The 19,048-nt window shown below is 26.8% G+C and overlaps 1 protein-coding gene across 3 annotated transcripts in view; it reads left to right on the top strand.

Annotated features, from left to right (window-relative positions):
- Positions 1-2,407: 2,407 nt before the first annotated feature.
- LOC107441088 (uncharacterized) overlaps positions 2,408-19,048 on the top strand; it is a 39,529-nt gene continuing 22,888 nt past the window's right edge. The window contains exons 1-6 of one of the 3 annotated variants that reach the window (XM_087149820.1): positions 2,408-2,741; positions 3,156-3,282; positions 4,784-4,974; positions 8,813-8,950; positions 12,509-12,650; positions 15,616-15,668. In XM_087149820.1, the coding sequence (XP_087005946.1) occupies positions 4,852-4,974; positions 8,813-8,950; positions 12,509-12,650; positions 15,616-15,668 (456 nt within the window). In that variant the 5' untranslated portion in view covers positions 2,408-2,741; positions 3,156-3,282; positions 4,784-4,851. The remainder of the gene's footprint in view (positions 2,742-3,155; positions 3,283-4,783; positions 4,975-8,812; positions 8,951-12,508; positions 12,651-15,615; positions 15,669-19,048) is intronic. The other 2 variants (XM_087149821.1, XM_087149822.1) reach the window with 2 other exon arrangements.

The following is a 19,048-nucleotide window of genomic DNA, read 5'->3' as shown; positions in this document are numbered from 1 at the left end:
TAACATGTTTACATAATAACCTCATCAGTATGTTTTTTTCATACTTTGCCTAAATAGCATTGGTCGTTTTCTAGAATGCCTAGGTATTTTATACAATGCCTAGGGAAAGTATGTAATAATTCTCACTTTTCCTACTTATCCTAAAAACATCCGGCATTATATACAATGCCTAGGCATTCTGTACAATGTCGGCGTTTCATATTTTGCCGGGAACATATAAATTATGATAAAGAAAAATTCAAATTAATATAGAAAAGAATCTTGTTTAAATTTTCATCTCTAAGATCCTGTATTTTCTTTGTAAAATAATGTTTTGTAAATGCCTAATATAGTTTTTTATGGCCAATTTATCGACACCAGAAACTTGTCACCAGCATCTGCTCATTTTTCTGCATTTTCTTTTTAAAAAAAAGACCTGTTTTAAATATTTACAAGTAACACCTGGTTTTTTTTCGAGGGAAACCCCTTAACTAAGTTCGAAATGTAAATCATCCGTTTTCGTAATGTATACCGTATAAGTGAATTTTTTTGTTTTAAATAAAAAATGAATTTTGCGATAGCAGCATTGTCAAAACAGTAAATGATGGTAGTCAAATTTCGATCAATAATACAAAAAGCTTCTTTTAAAAGTTGGTGTAAAAATGTATGTTTTTTCGTCTCACTTCTTGTATACTGTTACATGTTTGTGCAAATTAAATTTAGATAAAACTAAATATTTATTTATTTTTATTCAGTTTTAAAATTTAAATGTCATGTTAATTTCTTAGATAAAAATTGTCAAAATTTTGACTTAGTACATTAACTAAACCATACATATATATTTTTTTAATTACTGATTTTAACCATAACATAAAAACTATCGATAATTTATTAAGTATTAGATATGTTTGCCTGAAGAAAAATCCACGAGTATCTCAGGGTTTTTTTATGTTCTTTTTTTTTTTTTTTTTCTTAGGTAAAATTTTTGTTAGACAAAATAAAGTTACATAAGTGTTCTCTCCATCAAATTTCAGCGAAAAAAGAAGTGGTAGAAAATTAATGGAAGTAAAGCATATAATTTGGTCGTATTTAAATTATTTTCTTTTTATTGCGATAATTAAAACATAACAATTTAAATTTTCAGTAGTCATTATCTTTATTTTGTAGCTTTTTTTTATTTATTGACATTTAATGATTCAATATAGAGGATGTTATCGGCCGATAAATTTAAAAAAAGTATAAGAGGATTAAGAGGATAAAAACGATTTGCAGTCAGATTCGACAATTAGCTTTAATCATTATTATTTACTCATTAACTTTATTCATAAGAAGAGAGTCGATTTAAATTATTATCTTCCATCGTAGACTATTCCAAAATTAGGTCGTTACTGTAATTGCTACCGGGGTGAGCATGGCCATCTGTCAATAGAGGAATTTTCCCTTTCAACTGAACTGTGGTGGTAATATTCCCTTCAATTATATACTTCCCTTGTAAGTCATGCATATCATCTTTAATTCAATGAAGTGGACAACTTTAAAGAGGCCGAGGTCCCTAGAATTTAAATTACAATAGGATTAATGTTTGTATTAAATAGCTTTCTTTAAAATATTAATATTCATATCATTTCGTGATATCTTACGTAACTTACACATTTGTTTACAACGTAGATTTCAACACTGAGGATACAAAAATAATGTAACTCCAAAGGCAATTATAATTCAAAATTTATATGACACCATATTTTTTTTAATTATATCTTAATAAGTTCAATGAGGTAATAACTTTTAATATTTTTTTTAATTTATTTCCCCCCCCCCTCCCCTTTTTTACCATCGAAACAACTAAAATTAAGATATAATGAAAGGAAACGCTTAGAGACGATCTTTAAATTCTTTAATATTGGTAGTTTACATCAGAAAAAATTATGAGGTATAATATAATAATTACTTACTAAATTCATAATTCATAAAATACAAAAAATAGAAATTAGAATTTTGATTTATTTCGAACATTCAAATCATTTTTCTCCTTTATTTAACTGATCTCATATGAAAGATTTTTAATATTTAGTAGATTATTTTTATTCCTGAAATAGGGATTTCCACTGTAAGTTTTTTCGTGAAAAGAAAAAAAAGCGGAGTTTATTATAAAGTTTCTTTCTTTTGAATGAAAAGAGCATTACATCCTCCACCTGAGCATTTATTTACATTGCATGCCCGAGACATGAGTGAAAAGGGAGCATTCGAAAAAATTTTATATACTTGCAGGAATTTGATTGGTGAGTGTTTCACGGGAAATATATTTCAATAATCAGGTGATCGAAGCAGCTTGAACCACATGCAGTGAGAATGGACTTTTTAGAGCTTTAAATTCCGATTACTTTTTAGAATAAAAGTAGTAGTCTTTTTTACAGTTGCGTTGCTTATGAAAAGAATGTATTTTGCAAATGGAGATATTTGCACTTCTAAACTCCGCGAAATTTGAAAAAAAGCTGTTTATGTTTATTTACTGTTTAAAGACAACTTTAAGTGGTTCTTTTTCGCAGAAAAGCTTTTAATTTAATTATAAATATGCTATTACAATATTTTAGATACTTTATAAACGTATAAATTATGATTCCAATTCCCCAGGTCCTTTATTATTTATTGATGTGCATGAATTATGAGATTTTAAGATATTTGATACTAAACAATCTGAAAGGCATTTTTAATTCTAAGTTTTGCTACTAATTTAAGAAGAAAAATTTTAATTTCAATTTTGTGTAAGTTTGTTAGTAAAAATTATTTTTTGTTAGGATGGTTACATTGTTTTTTTAAATTTCAGAACAGAATGCACAGATAGACTTAAGAATATGAGTTCTGATATCAAATCGATATAAAGTATACTTTATAATAAGATTTATCTCTTATTGAATACTCTAATTTATCATGATACCTTTATTATGTTATTCATGTACTACAAAAAATAATTAATTCTGATCTTCAGTACTTACATTTTTTTGTTAATTTTTCCTTTTGAGTTATATAGAGCTAGAAGCATATATAATTTTATCTATGTCTATATTTTTACTTTATAAATATAGTTTAACTCTTACCTTTGTCTCTCTCTTCAGATCTTTAGATTTCGTCTTTTATGAAGAAAAATAGCTTTTTAATTGTTTTATCTTTGATTATAGGTGAATAAATTTATTTGAGGATCTAGTTGCAATGTTAGGGATTATCACAAAGTGTGTTAAAAGAAAGCAATATTTTTCTCTCTTTCTGCATAAAAAATGAAGCACCTGTAGATGATGCTGCAATTTTGTAAGTTCAACTTCATTTTTAAATAAATTATAAAATTATTTTTATCTTAAGAGAACAGCAATTTTCTTTAAAATCGTCATGAATCATCACATCAGCAAGTGACACTGGTTTGATACTTTCCCATTTTGCCAGCTACAGTAAACTCAGCTATTTTGCCAAAAGAACATTTTAGAGAAGAAAATATAAAAATCACAGCCAAAACTGACGTGGTCAGGGGGTACCAGCTTCCTTAGTCATAAAAACACAAGACCTTTTCTATCGAGAGAGCATGACAAATGTCTAAAGATTGCTCTCTCTGTGCACCAAAGGTTTTGTAAAAAATCCAGGAAAAGATAAAAGAAATACAAAACGCATAATACTAAAACAAGATACAAAAGTAAATTACATAAACTAATTACAAAAGGAAAACATTGTTGAAAAAACCAACTTTAAAATATTCCTATTTCTAACCAAAGCACACAACTTTCGGAAAATCTTTAACCAAACTAAAATTTGATAGCAAACTATGCCCACATTTAATATACTGAAAGAAAATGAGGAAAGGAATTGCCATCTGTTTGTAGAAAAGCTTAACTGGGGCTACTCAGTTACTAACAGATGGCAACTGCATTCTTGCTTTGTCGTAGAAAGCCCGAAAAATTCTGCCGCAGGGTTCAGGGCAAATTTACTACAGTTTAGCGGTATCTTCACAAATTCTACTTAAATACTTTTAAAAGAGCAAGTTCTCATTCTCGTTGCAGTCTATGAAAAAGAGAAGTTTTTCTTTTACGAAAAGGTAGCATGTGTGTTATTATTAAGAAAAAGGAGAGCAAGAGAGAAGAAGAGTTTAAAAAAAAATCAATAAAGTAATAAAAAGGATTGTATTTTTATTAATCACCTTATTCTAAGAAATTTAATTTAGTACACGGTTAAAAAAATTTATCGACATCATAAAAAAAAAAAAAAATTTAATCGTTCTCATGCATCACTTATTTCACCAAATTGATAACTCCTGTGGTACCTTAGTACACAAATGGAGAAGAGAAACATAATACAGTACAGAACCCGTTATCCGGAAAACCGGAACAAAATTCGATAAATTTTCCTGCCCTTTTTTAAAAAAAAAATTTTTTTTTCTTCAGAAGATTTTAGGATTTTTCTTTCTCTTTTGAAAGATGTTTACCTTACCATCATTTTGGAAATAATCATTAATGTATTACTTCATCGTTTTTTCTTCTTTTTAAGATTATTTTCAAAAAAAAATTTTTTTAGTTGGATTTAAAAATAAAAAAAATGGCTTTTTGTAGATTTTCAGAAAACCGGAAAAATCAGTTATCCAGAATAGCGATGGTCCCGATCGTTCTGGATAATCGGCTCCCTACTGTAACGTTTTTATTTCCACTTTTTTTAAAAATCTGTTTTAGTGTTTGTTTCATTATGTTATTTAAAATAGGTTATGCATAAATACCATACCCTGGTTTCGCTACTCTGGTTTCATTTCCATTAATTATTATTTTTGTAGCTCGGACATTCATCTGTTACTTATGAGTAATAATTTGGAGCAATTCATCATCTTCTGAGAGACAAAGAATGGATGTGGGAAGCAAAAAACTACTTGAGTTTTATCAAAATAAATTTGATGAATTACTTAAAAGAGAGGATAAGTATAAAGAAAAGACAGACAAGTATTTAAAACAGCTCATAGCCGATAAAGTATGTTTGTTTTGATTTTTACTTTATATTTTTCTTTTCCATAGTTAATGAATTGTATCTGATTCGAAACTGTCTCATGTCGAATTATTTCTGAAATTAAAATTCTAAAAAGCTTAATTTGTAATTTAAAAAGCAATTAATTGTAAAAAATACCTTTAAAGAAACATTTTACTGAACAATTTTTTTTTTTTTTTCTTTTTGAAAAGGAAGAAAATATGAAATTATATATATACAGGGTTTCCGCGCACCTGGAAAGTCATGAAAAATCATGAATTTCGGTATTGAACAAAATTTGTCATGGATTTAGGTCTCCGAAAAATCTAATTTTTAAGAATGGAATCTCCTCCCCCCAATTTCATCCTGTTCCAAATATCTGAATTTCCAACAAAATCACCACTCAGTCATATTTTATTTGAATATAAAATGATTTTATCATGTTCTTTAAAAATTATGGTGTTCTTTCAAAAAATGAAAGAAAAAATATCATTTCTAGAGCGAATTATCCTTTAAACTCTCTTCTGTGATTTAAGAATTTTTATTATTATTTTTTTTAAATTTTATCAGTTTAAAATTCTAGTTGAAGCAAACCAGTTATCAGCGAATTTTTTTTATTCCGAAATGAACAGAAAAATCAGGAGTATTTCTTTCCTTTCTGATGAACAAGAAAAGTATCTTTAGAATATAATTCTGCTGGAAAAAAAATTTTTGCTTTTGTATTTTTTTCAACTATTTTATTGTTTCAACTCTTTCCTTACTCTGTTTTTTAAGTTTAAAATCTATAAATATGAAGATGAAGAGAATAATAGTTTTGTTTATACCTATTTCGAATAATGTTATTATAATGCTTTTTTTAATTTATTGTTGCGTTTTTGTTGGAAGAAAATAGCAACTTCGTTAAGTCATGAAAAATTCTTGGAATTAGTCATGGAAAATCATGAAAAGTCATGAATTTGAAAATCTAAAATGTAGCAGGTACCCTGTATATATGAATCTATAAAATATAAACTACAATATATAATATGAATTATATAAAATTTAATGTTATAAAAATGACCCTAAGTCAAAAAATAATTAAAAATGGAAAATAATACTCGAAAATCTTAAATACTCCCAATTATTAAAATGCCTTTAAAACAGAAAAGATGTCTAGAAGTGTAAATGTCATCAAAATCTAAGTTTTAGTCATTAAAACTTTGTTTCTTAGAGAAATGTAAATAAGTAGCTTTTAAGATGTAACAATTATTTGTTACAAAAATTTCAGTGCTATAAAAAAAAAACTTTTTTTTTTGATTTTAAAATTATAAATCTTTCTGATTATTTATTTGTACTGAATATTCTTTTTTTTAACAATATTTCTATTTAAATTTTTTCTTAATCACGACCATATTAGCAGCTCAGCAATACTGTTTACTAAGTCGATAAGTTTTGCGGTTTATTGACTGAAAAATTATATACTTCTAATCCAGGTTGAAATTTTGTCTGTAAGAATAATTTTCCCGGTGTACTGGAAGAAAATTTTAAAAAACTGCACAAAATGAAGGAAACTAAAAGTGATGAAGTCAATTGATTAGCTCTTATACAGTAGGGAACCGATTATCCGGAACGATCGGGACCATCGCTATTCCGGATAACTGATTTTTCCGGTTTTCTGAATCGCTACAAAAAGCCTTTTATTTTATTATTAAACCCAACAAAAAAAAAATTTTTTTTTTTTTTTTTTGGAAATAATCTTAAAAAGAAGAAAAAATGATGAAGGAATACACTAATGATTGTTTCCAAAATGATGGTAAGGTAAACATCTTTCAAAAAAGAAAGAGAAATCCTAAAATCTTATGAGGAAAAAAACATTTTTTAAAAAAATGATGTAAAAATTAATCGAATTTCGTTCCGGTTTTTTGGTTTTCCGGTTTTCTGATTTCCGGATAACGGGTTCTGTACTGTATTATAAAAAATATCTTTCATTTAAATTTCTCTTCAAAATGTTTTGAAAAACTCTTTTTATAACATTTATTTTAGCTATATACCAATTTTTAAAATCTATATCTATCATATTAAAGATTCCGTTTTGAGTTTTTATACTAAGCAGTATTTAATTATAAAAATTTTTATGTTATTTAGAAAAAGGAAATTCAATTTCTGTAGCAGTGTGTTTGTTTAATATTCAGTTTATGAATTTAGGGCTATAGTATTTTACTGTCATATACAGTACAGAACCCGTTATCCGGAAATCAGAAAACCGGAAAACCAAAAAACCGGAACGAAATTCCATAAATTTTCCCGCCAATTTTTTGAAATAATGTTTTTTTTTCTCAAAAGATTTTAGGATTTTTCTTTCTTTTTTGAAAGATGTTTACCTTACCATCATTTTGGAAATAATCATTAGTGTATTACTTCAGCGTTTTTTCTTCTTTTTAAGATTATTTCCAAATATTTTATTTTAATTTTTTAGTTTTTTACAATAAAAAAACGGTTTTTTGTAGCGATTCAGAAAACCGGAAAAATCAGTTATCCGGAATAGCGATGGTCCCGATCGTTATGGATAATCGGTTCCCTACTGTATTAACAGTTCATTACATAATTACATATAATATAAGGTTTTGCTATATTTCATTTACATTAAATATGGAAAGACTACAATTTTTGATTTCTTAAAATATTAAATTTATTTTTCTTTCAAAATGTTGTTTTTTAGTTTTCACAAATTTAAAAATGATATGCTGAATAGCTTCAAAATTGATTCTATCATTTTAACTAGATTACGGTGCAACAATTTAAACACCCTATAGGGTGTTTAAATTGTTGTTTTAAAGTTGGATATTTCTCTTTGAAAAAAGAGTTTCTTCATTCTGAGTTGGAAGAAACTTATTTCATTACAAATGATTTTTTACTGCTATGGTAGAAACTTGTCATCCCTGTTTCGAATGAACATTATTGCCTTGTACATACGTAGGTACCACTCTTCAGTCCTGAGGACTGAAATCAGTCTTTAGAAGAGATCAGTGGACTGATTTTCTGTCCTCCAATAAATATTCAGTTTCAATTTGTTTTTCAAATTATTAAGTTTTCATTTGCATATTTATTTTCCTATTTCTTTGAAAAAATATGGCAATTATTTTACGGTAAAATAAATTTTAAAAAGATTATTACTTTTTATGAAAACATCCTTGTTTTTCATAATTATTGCAAAATCATCAAGTAATGTTGTCACACCACAACGATTGAATTTCACCATCTACTTGTCTAAACAAAATTAATATTGTTGAATCTAAATTCACTTGAGTTTGAATTCCCCCCCGTATTTTGAAATAATGGGCGAAGTTAGTTAAGGATGATTTGTTTAAAATATGGAATTTATAGATCTTGGACAAAGCATGTCGTAAATGAAGCGTAAAAGAAGTATGAATGGCTCCAAGAAAAAGTTAGTGAGGTAACTCAGCAATTGGTTCAAAAAGATATACAAGGTCAGCTATTTTATATTTATTTTAGGAAAGTCAGCTATAACTTTTGGAACAATCCTTCTAAATAACGTTAGACACTATTAATTGGTCAAAAAATAAGTTCAGTCTTAAAATATTTCTTGTGTGGCGGCCATGATTGTACAATAAAAATTTAACTTGGAATAGATTTTTCTGGACTAATTGGAAAAGTTAGGGAATTTTTTCTTTTTTTCTGAAATTAAGCGGGAATTCAGACTAAAATTTATTCTTTTTATGCTTGTTTAAAAAAAAAAATATGAAAATTTATCAGCTAAGCGAATTATAGAAAATTATTATAATGTATTTAAAGTATTGTTTCTTTAGTATTAAAAACACATTGCAATAATTGTTTTGTATTTAAGTATGAACTTGAAGCTGAAATCGACAGGAAAGTAGAGAAGATATCTGATTTACAAAAGGCTCTTGTTGACCTGCAGTTGAGCTGTTTTGAAGAAAAAGCACGTTTTTTGAACGTTGCTGATGAAAATGAACGCCTTAAGGTATATTTTATTGTCTTTTTTTATATATGGTTGTTGTTACCTCACCAAGTGGAATACACAGAAAATTATCAAAATTTGTATATGTGAAAATTCCAAATATTACGCCAGCAAAGATCACGATTTTTAAAATTCCCTTATTTTTATGAAAAATATCATCGCTTCTACAAAAATGCTTATAAATTTTTATAAAAACTAATAAGGATAAATGGGGAAAACTATAATAGCCATCCATAAAAATTAAAGTTGTGAATTAAAAAAAAAAAAAACTGAAATTGCGAAATGACCGCTAATCCAAGAGAAACTTAATAAAGTCAGGGATGAGATTTTTCCTCTTTTTAGCGGATTTCCGCTTTTTTCACTTTTATCTCTTGAATTTCAGCTTTTTTATCAAAAATTCAGATTTTTCTAAAAATTTCACCTTTTTTTTATAAATATTCCGCTTTTTCAGAAAATTCACCGATTTTCAAAGAGAAGCAGAAAATTCAAACTACATAGCTACCAATCCTTTCTCATTTTTACTTATTTTAACTATTTTCTCCCCTTTTACTCGCAGCAGATAAGATTTTCCGAATTTTTTACCCGCCCTCCAGATAGATCCGATTTTTGTAGTTCAAACGACGCTGCTTCTGACAAGCCTTTTACAGGTCCCAAGCCTGGAATCTGCTAATATCTCGATTCTCATTCACACGATTTTAATATCTAACATAGCTTTTCATATTTGCGTGTTGCGATTCTTATTCACGCGATTTGAATAGTGTACGTTGCGATTCTTATTTACCAGATTTAAAAATCCGATATTGTGATTCGTATTTACGCATTTTTAAAAACCTATGTAGAGATTCGTATTCACGCAAGTTTAAAATTCAATGTCTTGATTTGCTCATGCGGTTTATAATATCAAACATCGATTTTCGTATTTATACGTGATTTTAAAATAAAGCATTGGGATTCGCATTCAGGCATTCTAAAAATTATGCATCATAATTCTTATTTATGCAATCTGAAAATTACGCATCGTGATTCGTATCTACGCGATCTAAAAATTATGAATCGTGATTTGTATTTACGCGTTTTAAAAATTCTATATCCCAGTTTGTATTTTCTCATTTTCAAAATCGTATATCTAGTTTCATATTCATGTGATTTCAAAATCCATAATTGTTATTCATATTCACGCAATTTTAAGCTCAACTATCGCGATTCTTGTAAGAAGTAAATTTTTTTTTAATTAGTTACTATAAAGGTGACTGTTTTTCTAACGACGATTATTAGTAGTATATGTAAGTGATACAACATCAGAGAAACTGGAAGGGAATATATTCAAAACTTACAGTCTGTGCTTGCAAAGAAGAAAAAATAGGATTTGTCACAAGATGTTTGAAGATGGACTAACGACTAAATATAGCAAACAAAAGCAATCACTTACAAAGGGATTTAATTTAATTTTTTTTTTGGAAAAGAGTTAATTAATTCATCATCAAAAATTTTTTTATAATTGCTGTTATTTATGCTATAAAATGCAAAATTCTTATCAAATAAATATTCTTAAAATTATTTAAAATTCTTATTAAAATACAATTATCTAAACACTTGCTGATTGTCATGTAATTTTTCAAACTAAAATAGCAATTTTTGTATGTTAAGGAGTTACTATATATTTCTACTTCACTGTTATTGATATGTTTCAAAGGGCTCTAGTTAGATTTAGACTATAATATGAACATAATGATTTGGTTCATTGTTAAAGATTTTTTTTATCCAATATAATTTAAAAAGTAATATTACTGATATATTTGCTATAAATCACATAACAGTATTTATTAAAAGAAATGAAATATTAATGTATATTCTCAGTAGTTTTAATTTGCTAAACCAGGTAGTTTTTCAAGTAATAATTGTCTCTTATGTGAACTCAGGAAAAATATAATTTCCAGCTTTATTTTTTTAATTGGTAATTTTTATTTTCACTAAATGTTAAGTATCAATGTAATCATTTATATAATAATAGATTAGTACACAATTGTATGTCAACACATTATTTATTGCCTTAAACTGTCTGGAATTTATTATTAAAGGGTTGCGCTTGCGTAAAATTTGCTATTGTGGAAATTCAGCTTTTTTGCCTTTCGGCTGATCTCATCCCTGTAAAGTGGTACATTATATTGTTATTATTTAATGTCAAAATTTTCAGTGTTTCATATTTGAATATTTGTTTGGGGGGGGGGATTTACGCCATTATAATATCAATATAAAGCTAATGATCTGAATCGCTGTTTATAGAAACATATTAAAGACAATGTGAAAATAAACTAAAATATTATTACACTTAATAAATTATAAATTTAAAGAGGTTTTTTCAATTGACTTCTGAAAATTCTGGTTACTTGAACTTTCTGGTTAGTTGAATTCTAAATGGTTTACTTAGTTGAATTCCGGGCTTTTCTGACTTTTTGTTTGTCCACTTTGCTGGTATTGCTGTCTTACAAGATTTAAAAAAGACTAGCTTCCTAGCATATTCAATGTGGTGGACAAATGGCCATTTAATTTTATAAGTTTAAATTGCTGATAGTTGTTGTGAAAAAAAATCATTCTAAATTAATTTATTGAACTAATAATAAAATGTTAAATCGATAAAATTTTTCTTCCTCTAAATATTCAAATAAAAATTTTAAATTGGAATAATTTGGCAGGTATGCAGTCTAAAAAAATTTAATGCTGACTTAAATCATACTTAGGGCCTTATGATTTTTTTTGATCTATTTCCAAATAATTTACAATTATTGCTGAAAAATCACAGTCAAATTATTGTCCAAAATCAATCATCGTATTCACCTTTTATGTTTGTAAGAATCATTTAAGCAAATTATCATTGATAACCGATTATAATCTTACTTTAATATTTCGAAAATTTTTTAATAAAACAAAGCAGAAAATAAGTAAAAATAAGAAGTTGTTTACTTTTTTTACAATAGGTTTTTTTTTTTTTGTTTTTTTTTGTTTTTTTTTTTTTTTTTTTTTACCCACAAGCTATCCACACAATATTTAAAAATTGCAGCACCTTTATCCCATTTTCAAAATATTTTGTTTAATTTTTATGTCTTAAATCATGACATTCTGTCAATTGTTTTTCTATTCTCAAAGTAAATTAGGTAAATTAAAATCATTATATTTGCTTGCCTAAAGAAGTAAAAGTGGCCAGTGAACTATGTTGACCACAATGCCAACATCATGCACAATTGTGGTCACACAATTGTGGGGCCTTAACCTCAATGAACCCCTGGTCCACAATGGACTGTTACAGAAGGGATTTACTTTCCTTTTCTATTATTGTTTTAATATAACAAAGATTTATTTTATTATTTTTTTAAAATTTAACTTTTAATAACTTTTATTTAAAATTTTGTTTAGAAAATTGAAGAAATAAAAAATGTTTTGAACTCTAATCATCTCTGAGCAAAAAATAAAACTTTTATGATAGAAAAATTATTTAAAATAACCTCAGGTACTAATTTTTGCTATAAAATTTCTGGTATTAAACATTTATTTTATTTTATACAGAGAAATGAGGAGTTGCTTCATAAGAATATTCGCCAACTTTTATCACATTCCAAAGATAAAGATCTTAGGGACAAAATTATCTATATTCTTCAGGATCCTAACGTAGAAATACTTTGTCGGCATGTTGAAGGGACATCAGCTGGTATGAAGTATAATTCATTTAGTTCATTTCTTTTTTATTATTAATGAATATTTTATATGGATTATGCTGAAACAGACCTTAAGACATTGGATTGGCAAACCATGACATCTGATAGGTACTTTAGAAGAAGCTTACTGAAACAGCCTTGACCCGCATTAGGCTGTAGTGCATTTGAAGAAGAAGATTAGATTTTTTATTGCTACTTTATAACGTCAGAAATTTTGACTTCTCAGGAGTTGGGAGGCATGGATTTTAAGAAATAATTTGATTTTAGATTTCACTTGAACCAATAGCGATTTTAAAGTTCTGGTGTCATTGTGAAGATTAGTTTAGTCACCTCTCCACCTTTAGACCTTTTAAGTTGAGAAAGGACAGGGTTGCCACTCCACAGGGAAAACCTGGAAAATACAGGGAATTTAAAAATCACCTAAAGTAACAGAGAATTTTGATTCTTTCTTTACAAATTGGAAAAATACAGGGAATTTTTTTTCTTCTTATTTTTGTCTTTGAAAAAATGGTGACCTTTTCAAAGCTTAATCTATGGGATATTTAAGGATGATGTTCCAACAGTACTAAACTATTTCATTTACTATATCATTATTTAAGTAATATTATGCTGTTCCTTGTTTTTCCAACTATTAAAGCTAGTATAGTTAGCCCAATATAGCTCACACAAGAACACAGTAATTGTGTTTCCACTTAATATATTGTGTGTAATATGTACAGAGAATTTTTTTTCCAAATTTAAATGGCAACCCTGCAGAAATACTAGAGTTTAAGAAAAGGGGAATTTTCCCCTTTAGACTTTTTTCTGCCTAGGCTCTAGGCAGCTTTGAGGTGACTGATTGGAATTTCTATATTGTATTTCAAGTTTTTTTAGTTTAATTTTGATTTTTTTTTCTTTTCTTCATCATAGATTGAAAATTTTTGTTTTACGAGGTTGTATTTTACTTATTGCACTGCAAATATGTGTATTCATTTTTCCTACTATGTTCTCAATCACACATCAACGCTACTTCTGTGTTAAGATTAAACAAAATAATAATTTTTTCGCATAATCCATTTTCATTTATTTATAAATATAATTTATGTATATTTCTTTGCATTTTTTCTTAAATTGTATTTTTCATCTTGTTTTTTATTAAAAAGGTTTTAAATTATAAAACTATTTAAAAATATATTTCATGTATTACTCTAAGTATTATTTAAATTGGATTTTTCAATTTCAAATAGATTTTTCAAAATTTAAATTAGAGTTTTCAAAAATTCTTGCATCTTAAAACTGTTTTTAAAGTACTTAAAATTTTCTTATTTCTCACTTTTGTCTTATAATTCTTTCTTTACAGACTTTCAGATCTTGAAATATTTTGCTTTTTATTGCATGTTTTTCAGAAAAATTGTTGTTTATTTTTGTAAAAATGCCAATAAGGTTGAAGATAAAAAAAAAATATTTCCTATTGAATTTGAGTACAAACAGTCTTGTAACATTTTTATGTACTTCTTAAGGCTTGAAATATAAATCTTTTAATTATAATTATTATATCTATAGGATCAGGGTTGGCAGGTTTTTGACATGTGACAGTTTTTGACGGTTTAAACCATGGTTTAAACCGTCACGTCAAAAACTTCACTGTCGAAAATGTCAAAAACCTATATTCATATGTGAAATTTAATTTATATATTAAATTTATATATATTTTATAAAGGATAGTGTTTCTAAATATGTTCTAGAAAAAATAAATTTAAAATTTTGAAGAAACACTTATATTTTAAATAGTAACCAAAATCTTGTACTTTTGAAAGCTCACATCTTTTGTAATATTATGTATTCATTTTCATGTGTTATTGAAAATCTGCAGTGATTTTATTAAGAAATTTATTTATAACCAAATTTAGTGTATAGTATAAATTATACTAAAAATTAGACATTTTTAAAGATAAACATTAGCAGTTTTGTACATTAGACATCTTTTAAAGAAAAATCTTTTTAATATTCTTTTAAATCTTCTTAATAATCTTTTTAACATAAGACAATACAAATTTAAGTGCTTTCTGTTAAATACACAGAGTAGTTAGTGTCGATTTACAGTATATTCAGCCTATTCATTTACTATGCTGAAAATTTAGTTTATCCAAATACTTGTGAATTTCATTTTGCTGAATACTATATAGTTTTGCTGAATATCTAAATATTCAGCTGTTGAATAATTACTTCTTGCTTTCAAGATATGCATTATTTGTATTCTTAATACAAGTGGGGAAAAAAAAATTAAGAGGTAAAAATTGTTTTAAAATGATACGTGTAATAATTATAAATAAATATAATAAACAATAGGAATTATATTTATCATTATTCACAAATATAACTACTTTTAAATTCAAATTAACATACTGGATAATAAAGATATTCGGTATAACATTAAAAAAAAATTTTATTCACTTGTATCAAGTTTGTATTTATACAACATAACTTGTAAGTTCCTTATAAATATTAGTTATACGTTCCTTATATGTCAAAAATGCATAGTAATAAACTTTTAATTTTCTTAAGTATCAAAAAAAAAATTTTTTTTCTTCAAAATACAAATATTTAAAAACATTTTCTGCACATGCATTTGAATATAAATTTCGGAGATTTTAAATCTGTTATTTTACCTTAATTTTAATTAAAAAATATTTTAAAACCTGCTGATTACCTATAGTATAATTAAATTTCAATATAATGCATGGCAACTGTTGGTAGTTTTGAAGTTTATATATTTTTTTCGCAAACTTCAGTTTTTGACGGTTTAAACCAGTATTATACCCTTGTCATGTCAAAAACCACTTTTTGACGTCAAAAACCCAACCCTGTATAGGATATAATTATTTTGCTATTTGTATTTTGTAATTTTCTCTTTATTACTCCTTGCTGTGTTTTGTGTGTTAAACATTTTTAATGTTTATATTCATTTTTATACTTAAGGTACTTCTTCTGTGACAAAAAAGAAATCAACTAGTGATCTCTTAAAGGATGAGGTAATTTTTAAAATTTCATTTCTTCTCTCCTTTCAAAATGAGTCGATAAATATTTGAAATGTAATTGAAAAAGTGTAAATTTATTATTAGTTTTTTAATTGTTGATTGTTTTATTATTGATCAGACAGAGTGCTTTTAATAATCTGAAAAGCTAGTTAAAAATTAGCGATATTTTTCAGGCCCATTTGAAAACCTGAAAAAATCAGAAATATGTAACAACAATTTTATATTCTCAATGAAAATTTAGATTTTTTCTATATTAACATCAATTTTAATTCTTAGTTTTTATCATTATTATTAAGGGAAAAGCTTGTATTTTACTCTCTTGTGCAACAATTTTTTTTTTAAACTCCTTTATTGTTATCCAAGAAATTTTTCTTATTTATGGAAAGAAATTTGCTCTTATAATTAGCACATATTTAGTAATTAATAGTTACTTCTGATATTATAATCATAAATTTAGACGGGGGAAAAAAGCAGTGCAGACAAATAGTATTGAATTTTTGTTACAAATCAAACAAATCATTTACAATTTTATAGAAAGTCGCCTTTCAAGCTCCATTCTGTCTCACATAGAAAATCAATTTTTTCTAATTGATAGGTGAGAAAATGGTATATAAGGGGGAAAATATTTTCCCTAGTTTACGAAACTGCTAGAAAATGAGTTATTTTTATAGCTTTAAAGTTCTTTTTACCTTTGCATGAAAGTGGAGAGCAAATAATAAACAAATGTTTTAGAACTTAAAATATTTGTTTATTATTAAATATTTGGATTTAAGAGAAACTTACTCATCAACTTATTGTCCATCTTATTACATATTTTATCCATAAGATAAGCTGATAATAATAATTTAATTGAAATAATATTTAATGTATAAATTGACCAAATGTGGACATAAATTTGGTTCATCGAGAGCCATTTTTCTTTTTAAAGAAATTAAATGATAGAATGACTTTAAAATGATGCAATTATTTGCTTGTAAAAAAATCTGGTTGTTAATTCATTTTTAAAAAATATGAATTTTTTTATCATTATTTATTTATTTATTTATTTTTTACTATCTGCAGAATATATGTATACTGCGTTATTCATAATTCCCTCCAGGGTTTCGAAGCGTTATAGTAAAAAAAAAAGAAGACAAATATGAAAAAAAGAAACATGAAATTATTCCAAAACTATTCAAGTTTTACTTACATACATTACACAGGGATGAGATTCTTCGCGGATTTCCGCTTTTTTTTTTCAGATTTTTCCATTTTTCCCGCTAATTTCCGCTGAAATTTATTTTTTGCACAAGTTAAAATGTTTTATGAGGAATTTAATTTTCCGCGGAGGGAAATTGTTGAAGTCCCTTTTCCTTCCTCTGAAGTTTCTCTAAAAATAATTTTTTGGGGATAAAACTGGTTGACCTTTATGCAGGGGTGAGATTTTTTTTGTCTCTCGAATTTCAGCCTTTTTATCAAAAACTCCGATTCTCTAAAAGTTTCGTTTTTTTAAATAAATATCCCGTTTTTTTAAAAAAATTCAGTCATTGAAGTAAAATAATTATATTTATTTATGATTTTCAAAGATAAACAGAAAATTCAATCTACGCCCTAGCTGCTAACCCTTCCGCATTTTTACTTATTTTAGCTATTTTCTCCGATTTCACGCACAGAAAATAAGATTTTCCGTATTTTTTATCCGTCGGCTGGATAGTTCGTATTTTCGTAATTCAGATCTCGATTTTTATTCACGCGATTTTAATATCAATCATCGATTTTCGTATTTACCTGATTTAAAAGTTGCACATTGCGATTCTTATTTACGCTTTTTAAATATCGTATATTATGATTCTTATTTACGACATTTAAAAATCCAATATCATGTTTTGTATTTATGGATTTTTAAAATCGCGATTTTATTATCAAATCTCGATTTTCGTATTTACCTGATTTAAAAGTTGAACATTGCGATTCTTATTCAGGCGATTTAAATATTGTACAGTGCGATTCTTACTTACGAGATTTAAAAAATCAATATCGCGATTTGTATTTACGAGCTTTTAAAGCCCTACGTAGCAATTCGTATTCACATGAGCTTAAAATCCAATATCGTGATTCGTTTTTGTGGTTGTAATATCGCGCGATTTAAAAGTTATGCATCGTGATCAAAAAATTAAAAAATCATGATTTGTATTTTCGCATTTTTTAAATTCGATGTAGAGTTTCATATTTACGTGATTTAAAAGTCTCATATCAGGATTTATATTCACATGGTTTACAAGTTTAAAAATCGCACTTTTTTGTCAAATTTTTGTGTATATCTAATATATATAATTCTCTTACGTGGCTCCCAAATTTTGGCTGTATTTCTTTTCCGCCGGTGGCAACAGTTTTCATTTTCAAAGAAGTACTTTGTACAACTAAATAAGATTCTTTACACAACACTTAAATATTTACTTTATTTTCCTAATATATACAGAGAACAGTCGGCAAAGAATTCTGTTAGGTTAAAAAACATTTCGCTGAAAAAATAACGAATTCTAAAAAAAATAAAAATAAACAACTTAAAAAATAAAAATACTGTTGCCAGCCATAGAATTTTTTGAAAGTTAACTTAGCAACATAAATCAAAATAACATAGAAGCGCAACTAGATCAAAATTATGATATCTGAGCGCTTGACGTAACAAATCCTTCAATTCTATAAGTGTTGTATCGCCAAATGCCCAGATAATATTGAAATGTACATGTTTAGAATTTTCTACAGTGAAAAGTTTTCGGAACTTCAGTATTCAAAAAAGTATACAAAAGCTAGACGTTAAGAACGTATCCAGTGAGCGAGCAAAGCGAGCATTGGATTGCGAAGCAATCCGAATTGAACTGCGAAAACAGTTCCGGGGGTTGGCGAGCGCCAGCGAGTAGGAGGCGAAGTCTCCTAGTATATATATATAATATTTTTTTTTTCTTTCTTTTTTGTTTTTTTGGATTTCCTCTTTTTTACTTTCTGACTACTCTCATCCCTGATTACAGGTGTTCTCTGTGTGAACCCTTGGTCACACGGCATGCATCAATGCGATAGTCCATTTCCTGCCCTGGAGGGAATTATGAATAACCCTGTATATATTTTTTTTTGGGGGGGGGGGGAGAAATACTTTTTATTTTGTCCAGGTTTTGTTGCTTAAAGCTGCAAGTTTAAAATAGCAGCTTAAGCATTAATTAGGATTTTTTTTTTTAAATTTATAAAATGTATGATTTTTGATTAATTCTTTATAAAATTCACTGCAAAAATAATGAATTTTTTAACAATATACAGAATATTCTGAGAAATATTTTTTGTTTTATCCAGCTTTCATAGCTTACTTTGAATTTTTTTTTTTTTTTTTTTTGTTCTTTTTA

This window comes from Parasteatoda tepidariorum, chromosome 8, assembly GCF_982258835.1.
Source record: "Parasteatoda tepidariorum strain Cologne lab strain chromosome 8, Ptep-v5.0, whole genome shotgun sequence".
In the NCBI taxonomy this organism is placed as follows: Eukaryota; Metazoa; Arthropoda; class Arachnida; order Araneae; family Theridiidae; genus Parasteatoda; species Parasteatoda tepidariorum.
The sequence above is the reverse complement of the archived record's forward strand: the minus strand, read 5'-3'. Positions and strand labels throughout refer to the sequence as shown.